Source organism: Carassius gibelio, chromosome B18 (assembly GCF_023724105.1).
Source record: "Carassius gibelio isolate Cgi1373 ecotype wild population from Czech Republic chromosome B18, carGib1.2-hapl.c, whole genome shotgun sequence".
NCBI lineage: Eukaryota > Metazoa > Chordata > Actinopteri > Cypriniformes > Cyprinidae > Carassius > Carassius gibelio.
Window position 1 is genome coordinate 20437751 of NC_068413.1, and position 14599 is coordinate 20452349.

The window sequence follows — 14599 nt, forward strand, 5'->3', positions numbered from 1 at the left end:
TTCTCTCAAATTATATTTTATATTTATAAGGCTTTTTGAAAACTACTTTTGGCAGTCAAAACAAGGTTGTTAAACATATAAGTTAACCATAAGGTATTTTGATTTAAAAAATATAAGAAATATAAGATCTGGCACTAGATCCTGTGAGAAAATATCCTGTGAGAAAATATCTTTTTTTTTTTTTTTTCTGGTAACAGAACAACTACTCGGCAAAGTTGTCTAATTCCCAAAAACCAGTTAACAGTACAGTCTTTATCAGCCAAGAAACTGACTGAGGAAAGCCAAAGAAGAGCAGAAGTAGGAGACAAGTAATGATGATATAAAGGAGCAGTTTATTGAATAATCTTAGTTGTGTATATTTCAATGCTCAGTACAAATCCATCAAGTGTTATCATACCACAATCAATGGAAAATAACTGCTTCACAAACACAGCCGGTGTCATTAAAAACCTTGAAATAGAGACAATCTTTTTACTTGTGAAGACAAATATCTCATGAAACCACACAACCGTAAAAAAAAATATAAATGGTTAAAATGTATTATTAGAAATAATCATATGATTAAATGGAATAATTGTTAAATGGTTATCAAAGAAGGAGGAATAAATGAGTAAAAAAAAAACACAACACAAATGTATGCTTGCTCTCTCAAAGCAACACATACAGGTGGCTGCTAAGAACCCTCAGATCCTTCATTGCCCCTTTTAATCAGATGAAAACATTAGATTAAATGCAAGCACACTTCCATAATCATCACCAAAAACATACTTTGAAAAGAACAGGTCTCCTCTGTCATACCGTGTACCAGCATCAGTTAGTGGAATGTGTCTTTGACTGTTGTCTTAACAGTTAAGAGTGATCTGACAGAGCAAATCAGCACTCTTATGGGAGTGTATTATGTCTAGCATGCTCTTCTATTGTAGAGAATACTGTTGCATGTAATATACGTTGTGCTTATCTATATGATACATGACAAGTTAATACAGGTGGTACAGGTGTAATTTTATAAGACAAGTCACTACAACTTTCATGCAATGGCCAGTTTTATTTATTCATACATACATGAATGGAGGGGGACTAGTTTGCTTCCAAAACATGTCTTCTAATCAAACTACAGGAAAGAAAACATCTGAAATTCAAATTTAAATATCTATTTTATTACAGATTACTTTTACTTTATCTGTAGTCTAAATTATGGTACAATGTTTAAAGGCTACGTTTTTTAGTGTCCTGCCAAAATGGACCACTTTAAATATAACATTTTATGAGTTAAGTTTATGTTTTGATTTCATCAAAAATATCTTAATTTGTGTTCCGAAGATAGGTTTGGAGCGGCATGAGGGTGAGTAATTACTGACAGAATTTTCACTTTGGGTGAACTTACCCTTTAAATTATAAAGGTTTTTACAGAGGGTTTTTCTTTGTACATAAGTTTAAAGTTCTAAGTTCAAAGTGATTTTTTTTTCTGCTTTTCATAGTATTTTCTGATACACAGAGTTATAGACAGAGATATCCAAAATCTGGCTTTATCCAGAGTTAAGAATACTATTCTGGAAAGGTTTGCAAATTTGTACATATTTAATCCGATAATGTCTTAGGTGCTTATTCAAACATAGTTCAGAAAACCTGTAATACAAAACAGCTGTCTTTATTTGAATTGATTAATCAAATGGGGAAGTCCTTTGCTAAATCTGTACTCTTTACTTGTGATGTCTTGCTTTAAGTAATTCAAGTTCAAATCTGTTTTGATGGATGTAAGCCTGAGATTCATTGTTACGCTGCAGGTGTGTTTCATATGAGGGTGCAAAACAGTTGTGTAGATACGTCGACGGTCTTGCCATATTCAAGATTTTCAGCAAAACTGATTGTTTCCGCAGCTTTGAGTTCCTCAAAAACAACAATCTAAAAGATTGAAAAGGAAACAAAAGGAAAGGATTTAAATGGAATACAGAATTTATATTGATTAATGCAGAATACATTTTCTAGAACTAGTTTAGACATGTCATACTTCACTACGTTTACATATCATTACCTCATTATCTCCACTCCTGAGCCAGGGACCAGGAAGATAGAGGGCTTTCTGAGGACCAACTGACCAGTGGCGTCCAAGATTATGCCCGTTCACAAAAACCACTCCTTTATTCCAATTCTGTCAACAATACAGAACAGATTGTGTGTCTTCTGTATTCTAAGGCTACGAGCAAACATGTCAGTCAAGGAAGAAAACCAAATGTGAGCAAACAGAAATAAAACGGTGTAGAAATCTGCTGAATACTCACTGGCAGCTTCAAAAAAGTATCTGTGGGCTGATCCACTACCAGGGATCCTCTGAAAAACGCAGGGTAGGTGGGCTTTGTACCAACAGACGTCCATTTCTGAGACTGCAGTCTAAGAAGAATGAAGAGATTCAATATGGAATATGGAGAGTTTGTTTCTTCATCAGAACACATTTGAAGAAATATAGCATTACACACTTCCACAACAATGGATCCTCTGCAGTGAATGGGTGCCATCAGAATGGAGTCCAAACAGCTGATAAAAAACATCACAATAACCCACAAATAAGGTATATAATCCACAAAATGAGAGTCTGTAATCGACATCATTAAGATTTTTAACTTGAAAGGGTTGCTTCCAGCGAAAATAAAAGGTCTCAAACCATAATATTGTTTCAGGAGAGAAATATGATTATAAATGATAAAATCACTGTTTACAAGTGAAATAGTCCAAATCAGTTCTGAAAAAAAATTATATTTGGGTGGATTTTGATGTGAGAGGACAACAAAGGATGGACTTTTTCACTGGAGGAAGTGTTATTGTGGATTATGGACTTGTATGCCAAGTTAAAATGCCTTAATGGTGGCTTTATTTCTCACAAACACACAGTTTTTCATTTAACTAGACATTAACTGATGGACTGGAGTACAGTGGTGTGGATTCCTTGTGGATTATTGTGATGTTTCTATCAGCTGTTTGGACTCTTATTCTGACGGCACCCATTCACTGCAGAGGATCCACTGGTGAATAAATGAAGTAATGCTCAATTTCTCCAAATCTGTTCCAATGGGCAAAGACGAGTAAATTGTAATTTCATTTCCGGGTGAATTGTTTCTTTCAGTTTTGTCCTTTGGTTTTAAAACACCAGTTCTTAACCCCCAGATAAACCAGTTATGCCATTATTTACTGCAGCTGAAGTTACCAGAACCAGTATAGCACTGTAGATACACAACACAGTGAAAAATACTCAGAATGAACCTGTTAATGAAACTGGTCTTCATATCCAAACAGTGCATTGTGAACTTTTTTAGAGGTACATTATCCAGAGTTATATCACCAACAAGCCCTGCATGGATCAAAATAAAAATGAATGAGTATGCTGTTATGGTCACTATACTCCTGCTCATATCTATTACTATAGTATAGTGAGATGCAATTAAGCCATGACAATATATGATCGTTTTTACTACACCTTTCTGTTGGTTGTCAAGAGCTGGACCATAGTTCACTCGTCCACAGTTCTCAACAAGCAAACTCAAGGTCCTCTCACTCTGTGAACAGAAATTAGGGAAATGCACAATAATTAAACATAAAATAATTGGTACAAGATTAGTACAATATTCATATATTTAGAAAAAGAATGTTCAAAAACATGTTTTTGTTTAGTTTAATTACCCTTATGTAAAACCTTAAAGGGATAGTTCACCCAAAAATAAAAATTTTCATCATTTACTCACCCTTATGTCGTTCCAAACCTGAATGAGTTAGTGGTTCCCATTGACTTACATAGTATTTATTTTCCTACTATGGAAGTCAAAGGGAACCACCAAGAAGAAAGCAACTCATACAGGTTTGGAACGACATGAGGGGGAGTAAATGACAGAATTTTGGGGTGAACTATCCCTTTAATAAAGCAGAAATGCATCATACTTACCTTACTTTGAGGTATTTTAACTTTCTGTGTTCTATAATCTAAAACACCAATGAGTTCCCGGTCAATAAACACCTTTAAAAAAAAAAAAAAAAAAAAAGAAAGAATTAGAATTCTCTCCTTGATTTAATTTTTTCTTTATTGTCATCCATAATAACCTGGAAAAGGTCTTACTAGAGCTCTGTCACGAACATGGTTCCTTGAGTTGAGATCTCCACCTGAATAAATGTCAGTCTGATAGAGAGTGTATCCATAGGACTGACCATTGTTGTGGTTCACAGGAAGGCTCTCCATGTTAACAGGATCATCAGCTCTGAAAAGCTATTGGATAAATGGTTTTTGGTCATTTTGGGAACATATCTTGCCAAATGTGTTCTCGCTTTCAACATGAAGCAGTATTCGCAAACCAATTATTCTTCCCTACATTTCCATTACACATTTTCATACATACATATTCTAGTAAAAAAGGATATTTATTGATAAAAACATGAATACTAGGTCAGTTTTGATTATACAGAAGATGAAATGTGTATATTTGATGCCAAACTAGCACAGATTAGCTTGTTTACAATATTTGGTGAGCTCATGTTGATCAATGCTTACATGTGAATAAAAGCCTAAATTAAATCTGTTCATCATATAAAGTGATTGTTTCACTTCAGAAGACTTGACTGCTTGCTCCGTCTATACTTTTACAATGTCTTTATGAACGTTTGAAAGCTTGGAAAATGTTGGTTATGTGTACTTTCAATGGACAGACAAAATTATGAGAGAATTTTCAAACAAAAATCTTCGTTTGTGTTCCATTTTTGAGGAAACAAAAGAAGTGCTTTAAAAAGTAATAGTGGGATACACTGTTCTTACAGTTTCTGCACACTGAAGACTCTCCCATAGTGAAATATAATGAGTGACTGTCAGCGGCTCATATGCTCTTCTGCTCTGCACAGCTGGCGGCTCTGATATCGGCTCATCTTTCATAAACACAGACAGACAGATGTGAAAAGACCAGGACAGAGGTACAGAGAGCTTCAGCTCCATGAACACATTTTTAAAACATCAGATTCTGTAATCAGGGACAACATTGCAGAAACATACTGCTGTAGGTGCTCAGCAGGCTCCTCAAGAGATGATACTTGGTTGTATAATCACCGCTTTCAGTGAGTGGAGCATCATAATCTAAGAGAGATGCGGAGGGGACGATGTTTAAGTTTAATACAAGCACATATACACTACCATTCAAAAAATATTTAAAAAATGTTTTTATGCTGCATTTGTTTGATCACAATGGGCAATGTTATGAAATGTTATTACTTAATATTACTTGTGGAATAAAATAATTAACTTCCTTCAAAAACAAATCTTAGAGTCTACAAACTGTACATTGTCTCAGTGGTCATAAATATTAAAACTACTGAACCGTAGCTGCTCGTCTGTGGTTTGTAGGTTCCCAAGTCCAAAGCTCCGTTCATGAATCCAAAGCTGGTTCCTCCATGAAACATGTAGAAATTGATGGAGATGCCACGATCCAGAAGCTCTCGCACTATAGAGATCATTTCTGTCATAAGAGAAGAGATCCAGACACAATACATGTCAAAGCAGAGAGAACTTATCAGACATTAGAATATACACTCACCGGCCACTTTATAAGGTACACCTGTTCAATTGCTTGGTAGCACAAATTGCTAATAAGCCACTAAATGCATTTAGGCATCTAGATGTGGTGAAAACGACTTGCTCAAGTTCAAACCGAGCATCAGAATGAGGAATAAAGGGGATTTAAGTGCCTTTGAATGTGGAATGGTTGTTGGTGCCAGACGGCCTGGTCTGAGTATTTCAAAAACTGCTGATCTACTGGGATTTTCACACACAACCATCTCTAGTGTTTAAAGAGAATGGTCCGAAAAAGAGAAAATATCCAGTGTGTGGATGAAAATGCCTTGTTGATGTCAGAGGTCAGAGGAGAATGGGCAGACTGGTTATAGATGATAGAAAGTCAACAGTAACTCAAATAACTATTTGTTACAGCCAAGGTATGCAGAATACCATCTCTGAACACACAACATGTCGAACCCTGAAGCAGATGAGCTGCAGCAGCAGAAGACCACACCGGGTGCCGCTCCTGTCAGCTAAGAACAGGAAACTGAGGCTACAGTTCACATAGGGCCACCAAAATTGGACAATAGAAGATTGGAAAAACGTTACCTGGTCTGATGAGTCTCGATTTCTGCTGCGACATTCAAATGGTAGGGTCAGAGTTTGGGGTAAAGAACACAAAAGCATGGATCCATCCTGCCCTGTCTCAACGGTTTAGGCTGGTGGTGGTGGTGTAATGATGTGGAAGACATTTTCTTGGCACACTTTGGGCCCCTTAGTACCAATTGATCATTGTTTAAATGTCACAGCCTACCTGAGTGTTGTTGCTGACCATTTCCATCCCTTTATGACTACAGTGAACATATCTTCTGATGGCTACTTCCAGAAGGATAATGCACCATATATCACAAAGATCAGATCATCTCAGACTGGTTTCTTGAACATGACAATGAGTTCACTTTACTCAAATGCTCTCATGTCAATATGGACCAAAATCTCTGAGGAATGTTTCCAACACCTTATTGAATCTATGCCATGAAGAATTAAGGCAGTTCTGAAGGCCAAAGGGGGTCCAACCCAGTACTACCAAGGTGTTCCTAATAAAGTGGCCAGTGAGTGTATACTGACAAAAGGAAAGGCAATTTGCGCAAGGTAAATGGATTGCTTTTTTATACATTCATATATATTATGGCATTGTATCAAGCAAAATTAAGCTTAGAAACAAAGTGTCCATTCTATTTGGTCTGTTCATCTGTGTCAATGTCCACATTCTCACTTTGAAGCATGATGAGGAAGATTCTTTACCTGGCGCAGAGAAAACATGATGAGGTTCCCCCCAGACATCAAACCAGCCAGACCAGTATTCCATCACCATCAGCGGCTTCTGTGGCTGCAGCCAAGAACATGTTCAAATCTCTTTTATACTAGAGATGGGAGTATCAATCTGACAGTCCCTTATGAAGCTGAATCATGATTTTACTAAAGTGACTTAGTTCAACTATATATTTGCAGATTTCCATGGTCACCACTTACAGTAAACATATTTTAACCACGTGTAAACAAACAAAGTAACCTAATAAGTTGTATTTAAAGAATATACTGAACATTAAAATGCATTTGAAATATAATGTTAAGTGGGTATTATTACCCATTTTACTCTTAGTAATTAAATAATTGAACAAATTTTGTAATTTAAAAGTATTGTATCAGTATCGATATCAATGATACTGGTCTTTAAAAGTATCGGTATCGTATCAAAAACAAAATAAGTGGTACCACTCTACCCTACTTTGGGCTGTCTTTTTGTAGTAGGCTGCATTTATGTAAAGTTTATTTTACAAACAAGTAGGGATGTCCTTGTCTTAACCCATATTTCTTAATCATACTTCATCTTCAGAAAGTACAGTATAAGAGTTGCAGGATATATCGCAGATTTAGTAGATATCCGTGCTAAAAAAATACAGCTGTTGGTATTTTAACACTGTAGTCATTTAACTAAATAAATTGTAAATACGGACAGATTTGAAAACATTCTAAAATTGTTACTGACCTGCAATTCTGCTAAATGCTGTACATCACCAAACGTCAGTTTCTGTAGGTTCACTGTCTGCAAGACTTTTAAAGGAGATGACAATCAGATATAATCTATGGTAAAAGAACTTTACTTACCTACACTAATGTTCAAAAAGTTTGAAATATTAGTATAATATTTCATTTGATATTTCAATTTTTGAAAATGTTTTTTCAAAATTTTAATAATATTTCCCAATATTACTGTTTTATCTGTATTTTGATCAAATGATGCAGCCTTAGCCAGCATAGGATACTTCTTTCTAAAACATTTTTTTAAAAGTAGTGTAAATGCAATTCGATTATTTCCCTTGTATTCATACTGTTGAGTTATCAGATTATTAACAAGCAGTGGAGACACTCCATGAAGGATATATGAATGCTACTGTACCTCCATCTACCCCTCCACACTTCATCCCGTCATGGTTGTCTGATGTGAGGAGAAGCTCGGAGATTCCCCGGGACAGTAACGCCTGTTGATTATGAGAACAAACTTTGTGAGAACTGGCTCACCATAATGCAGAGTAAATGATTATTTAATTTCATGTCATACCTCTTTGATGAATGACATGTATTGCTCATCCTTTGCATATGAACCATATTCATTCTCTACTTGAACAGCAATAATAGGGCCTCCATTCTTATACTGCAGGGAGAGCAGTGGGGACGAATTCAAGACCAAAACCAACCAAATAAAAACTTAAAACGAAAAACGAAACAAATAACACATATTTGACCTGGAGTGGTGTGACTCTCGGAATGAGTTTATCAAAGTACGAGTTCACAGCACTTGTGAAACCAGAGTAGGTCGTTCTTAATTTCATTTTCTTATCCTGCAGCAGCCAGCTGATTAAAAAAGGTAAGCAAAAAAGAAATATATTTTATTAAAAGAGACTAAAGAAAAGAAACAAATTTACGTTTTCATAACAGGTGAGACACTAACCTTGGTAACCCACCCAAATCCCACTCGGCACATATGTACGGCCCCGGACGCAGAATCACCCAAAGTCCTAATTCCCCTGCTAGACGAATGTAGGCCCTTGAAGTATGCAAAGATTTGTTAAAATGGGATGTGATATGAAATGTTTATTCTTGAGGCAAATTTCACTGCAGTTCATACACATTAAACAGTTATGTTCTGAAATATTACTATCATTTAAAAGAACTGTTTGGCTGGTGAAAATACAGCTTTGTTACCAAATTACATACTGTAAAAAAATACAATAATTTTTTTTTCAATATTTCACAATACTAATGTTTTACTGTATTTTGACCAAATAAATGCATCCTTGGTGAGCAAAGAATATTTATTTTAAAACTGTGAAAAAAAGGTAATTATTTGAAACTTTTGACCATTAGTGTTATTGTGGGGTTTTAAAAACCCAGAAAGAAACACTTATATTGAAGCAAGAATCCACCTTACATACAATTTACAAGTCATATATGAAAGACTGATTTGGTGCAGTAATCCCCCAGAACACAGGCAACACCTCTAGCATCTCTAAGATGCATTTACCTATTAATATTTTCCTCGGCTCACATAAAACTCTTCTTCTTATACTATAGTTCAGAAATATCATTAATAAATTACATCTAAATAAATAAACAAACAAAGCAATATCCCTTACTCAAGATCCAGCTCCTCCTGAAAAAGATAAACTCCTCTCTCTGGTTCATGTAGATTCCACGGGACGTACCTGACAGACAAGACATGACAAATATGACTCACATTCAAGAAGATTCTGATGGGAAAATAAAAATGTGTTGTGGTCTTACGTGGTGAGAGTATTGAGACCGCAGGCCTTGAGTTTGAGCAGCCGGTCTCTCCAGTATGCCCTGGGGACCCGAAAGTAATGGATGGAGCCTCCGAGGATCCGAAATGGGGCTCCATCTAAAGTGAAGTGGGTGGAGTCTGCCCTCAGTCCCTGTCTCTCAGACATTCTCTGAAAGAACAACACTATTAAAAATGACAGAGTATTTGATATGAAATGTTGTATTTATGCTCACACACATGCTAAAAAGAAGTGTGCTCAATTGTAGTGACTGTGCACTTAATAAACATGCAGACAATATGATATTAGTTAAATAAAAGGCAGTTTAAGTGCATAAAGAGAGTGCAAATTTATGACTATATTTAACACAAGTAGACAATTTTAAAAAGTGCACTTTGTAATGACGTCAATTTAAAGTGCCCCTATTATGGATTTTTGAAAATTACTTTTCATGCAGTGTGTAACACAGCTCTAAGTGAATGAAAACAGCCTGCAAAGTTTTAAATCTGAAAGTGCACTGTGTATAAAGATATTGTCTCTAAAAAGAAAGAGTCGACTCTGAATCATTGAAACCAGACGTTTTTTAAAACGAATCCCAAGCCGTTTCATGTTGACGTCAACATGAAACATTAGCATACGTTTCGTGTTGGTCTGAATCAGGCCCGGCGTCACAAGGGGGCAAAAGGAGGCAATGCCCCCTCAGATCTGACTTGTGCCCCCTCTGTTTCATTTTTGTATTCATGGTTAAAAATAAAATGTTCAACCTTTTGAGTTAAATAATAATTTAACCTTATCCCCATGGGATTTAGAATGTTCAGTGTTGTGACTCGTTACTGCCAGATTCAAACGTCTTTCGCGTTGGTTGGCACTGAGCCCGAGACGGACGAGCTCAGCGCTGTCATATCACAACTATGCAGTGTTTTCAACCTAATATTGTTTATTTTAGATTGCATACGTTTAAATAGGCTACACATAAGCACTGGTAAAACAATAGCCTACATTTGGAGTATGTGAAAGCAGCAAAAACTATCTAAAATATTCAAATATAATTTGCCGACGTGTGTTTTTCATATCAGATAAACACAGTGGAAGTATGCTAACTATAAAGTTTACTCTATTGTTATAAAGATTTTTAAATGACCAAACACACTCACTTACACATATTTGAGAATCGGAATATAGGATAGTTGATGACATGGTAAGTAAGTTTGAAAAATCTTACTCTCGGGAGTCAGTTAGAATATTTTTAACTTAAGTGTGAGAGGGTTAATTATTCATAATAAATGACGCTGGCTTATCTTTTGTCGACTGTGTGATCTCCTGATGTGGGTATTAAGTCACATGGAAAATACAGTTGTTTAAATTTAAAGCAAGGGGCGTGGTTTTATCCAACCCCGCGCCATTCGGTGTCCGTCGAGCAAATATCTGAACGTGTGTTCTTATCAGCAATTCAGTTTCAGCTCTGGTTACCTGCAGTTGCATATGGAGTGTTTTAGGGAGCGCTGCATTTAAAAATATGTCGTTGCAAAAGTGAGATCTCAGTGTGTATTAATCATTGATGGTGTAATAAAGTTAAGCCCCCTTAACAATTTCACATGCCCCTCAGTCATTTCATCCTGCAGCCGGGCCTGGTCTGAATGAAAATGTCAATTCAGCGGTAAAAATATATGTTTCCCCATTAACACTGTACAAAAAGTAGCACTGCTCACAAACTGCTTTATTAGTCATTACAGACATGATGAACTTAAAATGAGACCAATGGACCAATCATGCAAAGGAGGAGTTTGGAAAAATTTGATTAAACATTTGTGAGTCGTTGAACAAGTAAGGTAACAATAAATGCATATTATAAAACAATAAAAGTGTTTTTGACCTTGCATGCATGCCGGCCTGTTGTTGGGGACTCGCAAAACCAAAATATGAACCTTTCATTACCCATAATAGGGGCACTTTAAAAATGTATTTTAAAGAACATTATTAACCTCAGGTTTAATCATCTTTTTTAAGACTTTGAAGTACACTTATTTTGATGTGTTAACTAAAATAGCAAAGTATGCGTAAAGTACTTATTTTTAATTTTAACAGTAGTTTTACATTTATTTTAGAAAGTTTCAGTAGGAATGCATATATTTTAGTTATCATAAATGTTTGTCAGTACATTTGGCACTTTAACCACATTTAAAGGACAGTAGAATTATGAAATTACAAATATGTATTTAAATGGGTCAAAAAATATTTAAATTTCAAGGAACTGCATTTAATTTAAACTTACACTATAATGCATTTTTACTTAACTGTAAATTAATTAATTAATTATAAAGCATGGCATTCAGTTAACATTTAAGTGCATTCTTTTAAAGTATTATTTCTATAAAAAGTACTTTTTAAAATTATGTTAAAGTGTAATTATTTTTCACAAGGGTTAGCAACAGAACTAAACTTGTTAGAACACTGAGCAAACTGAATCTAATGTATCAAATGGGTCCAATTCAAAATAACATACACTATACATAAAAACCAAGCTGTATAATTGATATATTAGCAGTATTATTGAGTCTTACCTACAACACTTTTACACTGGCAGTTGTTCAGAGAGGAGCACTAATCGAAGCTGTGCCACAGTACCAGCTGGATCAAGGGAAATCAATGAAGCAAAGTCCAGAATACACTGATACAAAGAGAACAAGGCAGGCTTTGTTTAGAAGAGCAAACAAACATATAGACTGCTGTTGTTGTGGTTTGGGTGGAAGACTAAATATAATCATATTTTCTAGTATATAGGCTACCATATCTTATTATATATGTGATTGTGAATTAAATTTATTTTATTTCTTAAATGTGTTGTTTTTTCCGTTATTTAATTATTTATTCAACTCTTTAAGGAAAATGGCTTTTGCCCCATTGACCACATACTGCCACCCTGTGGTGTAAACCATTCCATACAAAAACACCACTCAACGTTCACAGTTCCAGTTCTTTAACAAACAAAGCAAAAATGGTTTCAATTTTATTTCTGGAATGAAAACTGCAAGAAAGCACAATTCGTCACCACTGTAAATCATTCACAACTTCTGTCTGTTCTTCTGCAGGCTACTTGACTTACAGAAACTGTTTCGATTGGTGATCATTTGCTGATGTGGACAGAACAAACTCAAAAAAGCACATAAGAGTCAATAGGAAGGCACGTTCATATAAATATTATCAAAATAGTCCGTAACATGGACACTTCGTGTATCGACTACCCTTGGATTGTCTCGACATGATTTCCTTTATAAGTTACTTTTAAAACAGGACGTCGTCGGGACAGGACATAATGAAAGGCTCAACCCTTTTAAATAACCGTTAACCTTTACATCTTACGTTATATTACTGTACCGTAATAAATAAATCACTCACATTAGCTTATTTTAGTCACTGCTCCAGCGCTGGTTCAGCTCCCAGTCTGTTGTTGAGCGACATCTACTGACACTACAGACGAGACATGCTAGAATAATATAAAGATTATAACCTACCTACATAAATTAAAGTTTTGATTCACATTTATATTTCATTCATTTGTTTGATTGTAATTGGTTTGTTTGTTTGTTTTTTTTCACACACAGATAATGGGGATATGCTTAATTGCAGAACTTATAATTTTTATCCTCGCTTCTATTTAAATTGTGAAAGTTTAAGCCTGTCAGTTGATTTTTTAAGCCTGTCAGTACATTTAAACATTGATTTTTTTTTTTAGGCCAAAGAAGTTTTTAATAATTTTTATGTTAAAGATCAGAATACCTCAATAGGAATTACTGTACAATATTTCCCCATACATTTATAATTGACTATACACTTGCATGGAATAAATTGCCTGTGCTATTAATACCCACTTTCCTGCAGAGTTTAGCTCTAACCCTAATCAAACACACCTGAGCATGCTAATCAATGCCAATCAATGTCTTTGTGATTAGAAAATCACAGGCAGGAGACTTTCATCAGGGTGGGAGCTAAACTCTGCAGTGCATTGGACCTCCAGGGCAAGATTTGAGGAAAGGGGCTTTTATTGAATGTATTATATTCTAAACGTTAAATATATTTTTAAATACGTTTATAGTAGCCTACATGAAATAACTTCAATTATACAAATCAAAACAGATTTTTGGGGGGTATTTAGGAAATTGTTGCCATATGGCAACAGCTAGTGTACCACAATGGAAAATGGAAAAAAAAGTAGTTCTTCTATTAAATTATGATTTTCTTTTCAACTGAAATGTACATTTCCTTTAGAAATTGGTGCATCCAATCTTAATTTCCATCCAAATAAGCCACAAACACATACAGACACATATACACATACAGACACATATGCACATGCACACACACATACAGACACACACATACAGACAAATATACACACATACAGACACATATGCACATGCACACACACATACAGACACATACGCACATGCACACACACACACACACATACACACACACACACAAACACATATAGACATTTATGCACACACAATCCCTCCTCGTCTACCTTGCTGGCTGATCTTTAGTAGGTCTCCCTTGCTGCTGACCACTCCCCTCCACAAACACCTCTTCCACTGACCTATAATATGGAAAATGCTTGATTAAAATAAGACTCTCCTAAACAAACTCTTCAGTGGGAGGTAGTTGTAGTCCTATATATTGTCTTATCACCTGCATTTGTACATGTTTTGATGTCTTGTGAATGTCCATAGTCCACAAATCTGGTCACATCTCCATCCTTAGCTACAGTATAAAGAGGTCTTCAAAGATGGTCTGTTCCTCAGATATATAAAAATAAATAAAAAAGAATAAAGGAGTGGCCAGTGGTTGTGGCAACCACATGTGATGACACCGGGCTGGACTCCACTTCATCCACAGTGAAGGCCGATCTGGGTGGTCCACAGTGTGAAGTTGATGTATTTCCTCAGCGCCCAGCACAGATCTGCTCTAGGCATGACAAAACGGATATTGTTCTCATTTGGAAGGCCAAACAAAGTAGTTTCACTTTCACAATGAAACACACAGCTTCTCCACGAAAAGGTACCGGAGGCAACAGCAAGAATAAAAGTTATGCCTTCTTTCTTTGCTGGACATTTGGAGGGCGTTTTGCAAATCTTCCCACATTGTGATGCAGAGGTGTGGGGGCTTGTTTTAGGGGGTGTGGACAATTCTATACTTTTAAAGAATATCCCTTTGGATTTGAGACTTTGGTCTTTGC

General features: G+C 35.7%; 1 protein-coding gene across 2 annotated transcripts; it reads right to left on the bottom strand.

Annotated features, from left to right (window-relative positions):
- Nucleotides 1–312: 312 nt before the first annotated feature.
- Nucleotides 313–12910, bottom strand: glb1l2 (galactosidase beta 1 like 2). Of its 2 annotated transcripts, none has more exons than XM_052582886.1 (20): nucleotides 12760–12910; nucleotides 11925–12031; nucleotides 9368–9534; nucleotides 9220–9288; nucleotides 8535–8630; nucleotides 8329–8437; nucleotides 8145–8237; nucleotides 7983–8064; nucleotides 7572–7636; nucleotides 6827–6911; nucleotides 5346–5483; nucleotides 5024–5104; nucleotides 4793–4899; nucleotides 4103–4249; nucleotides 3932–4003; nucleotides 3470–3548; nucleotides 3256–3343; nucleotides 2280–2388; nucleotides 2033–2149; nucleotides 313–1902 (listed from the first exon to the last, which is right to left on the bottom strand). In XM_052582886.1, the coding sequence occupies exons 3-20, from the start codon at nucleotides 9529–9531 to the stop codon at nucleotides 1792–1794; spliced, it is 1812 nt and encodes a 603-aa protein (XP_052438846.1). In that variant the 5' UTR covers nucleotides 9532–9534; nucleotides 11925–12031; nucleotides 12760–12910; the 3' UTR covers nucleotides 313–1791. The 2 variants fall into 2 exon arrangements, with proteins under 2 accessions (XP_052438846.1, XP_052438847.1); XM_052582887.1 differs by having other exon boundaries at nucleotides 9368–9548.
- Between the last annotated feature and the right edge of the window lie 1689 nt (nucleotides 12911–14599).

Excerpts from the sequence above, each read along its gene's own strand:
- glb1l2 (XM_052582886.1), bottom strand. The coding sequence starts at position 9,531 with ATGTCTGAGAGACAGGGACTGAGGGCAGACTCCACCCACTTCACTTTA. Across the intron at positions 7,637-7,982 it reads GTGTGGAGGGGTAGATGGAG|TCTTGCAGACAGTGAACCTA; the intron begins GTACAGTAGCAT and ends CTCCTTTAAAAG. Across the intron at positions 6,912-7,571 it reads AGCATTTAGCAGAATTGCAG|CCACAGAAGCCGCTGATGGT; the intron begins GTCAGTAACAAT and ends TCTTGGCTGCAG.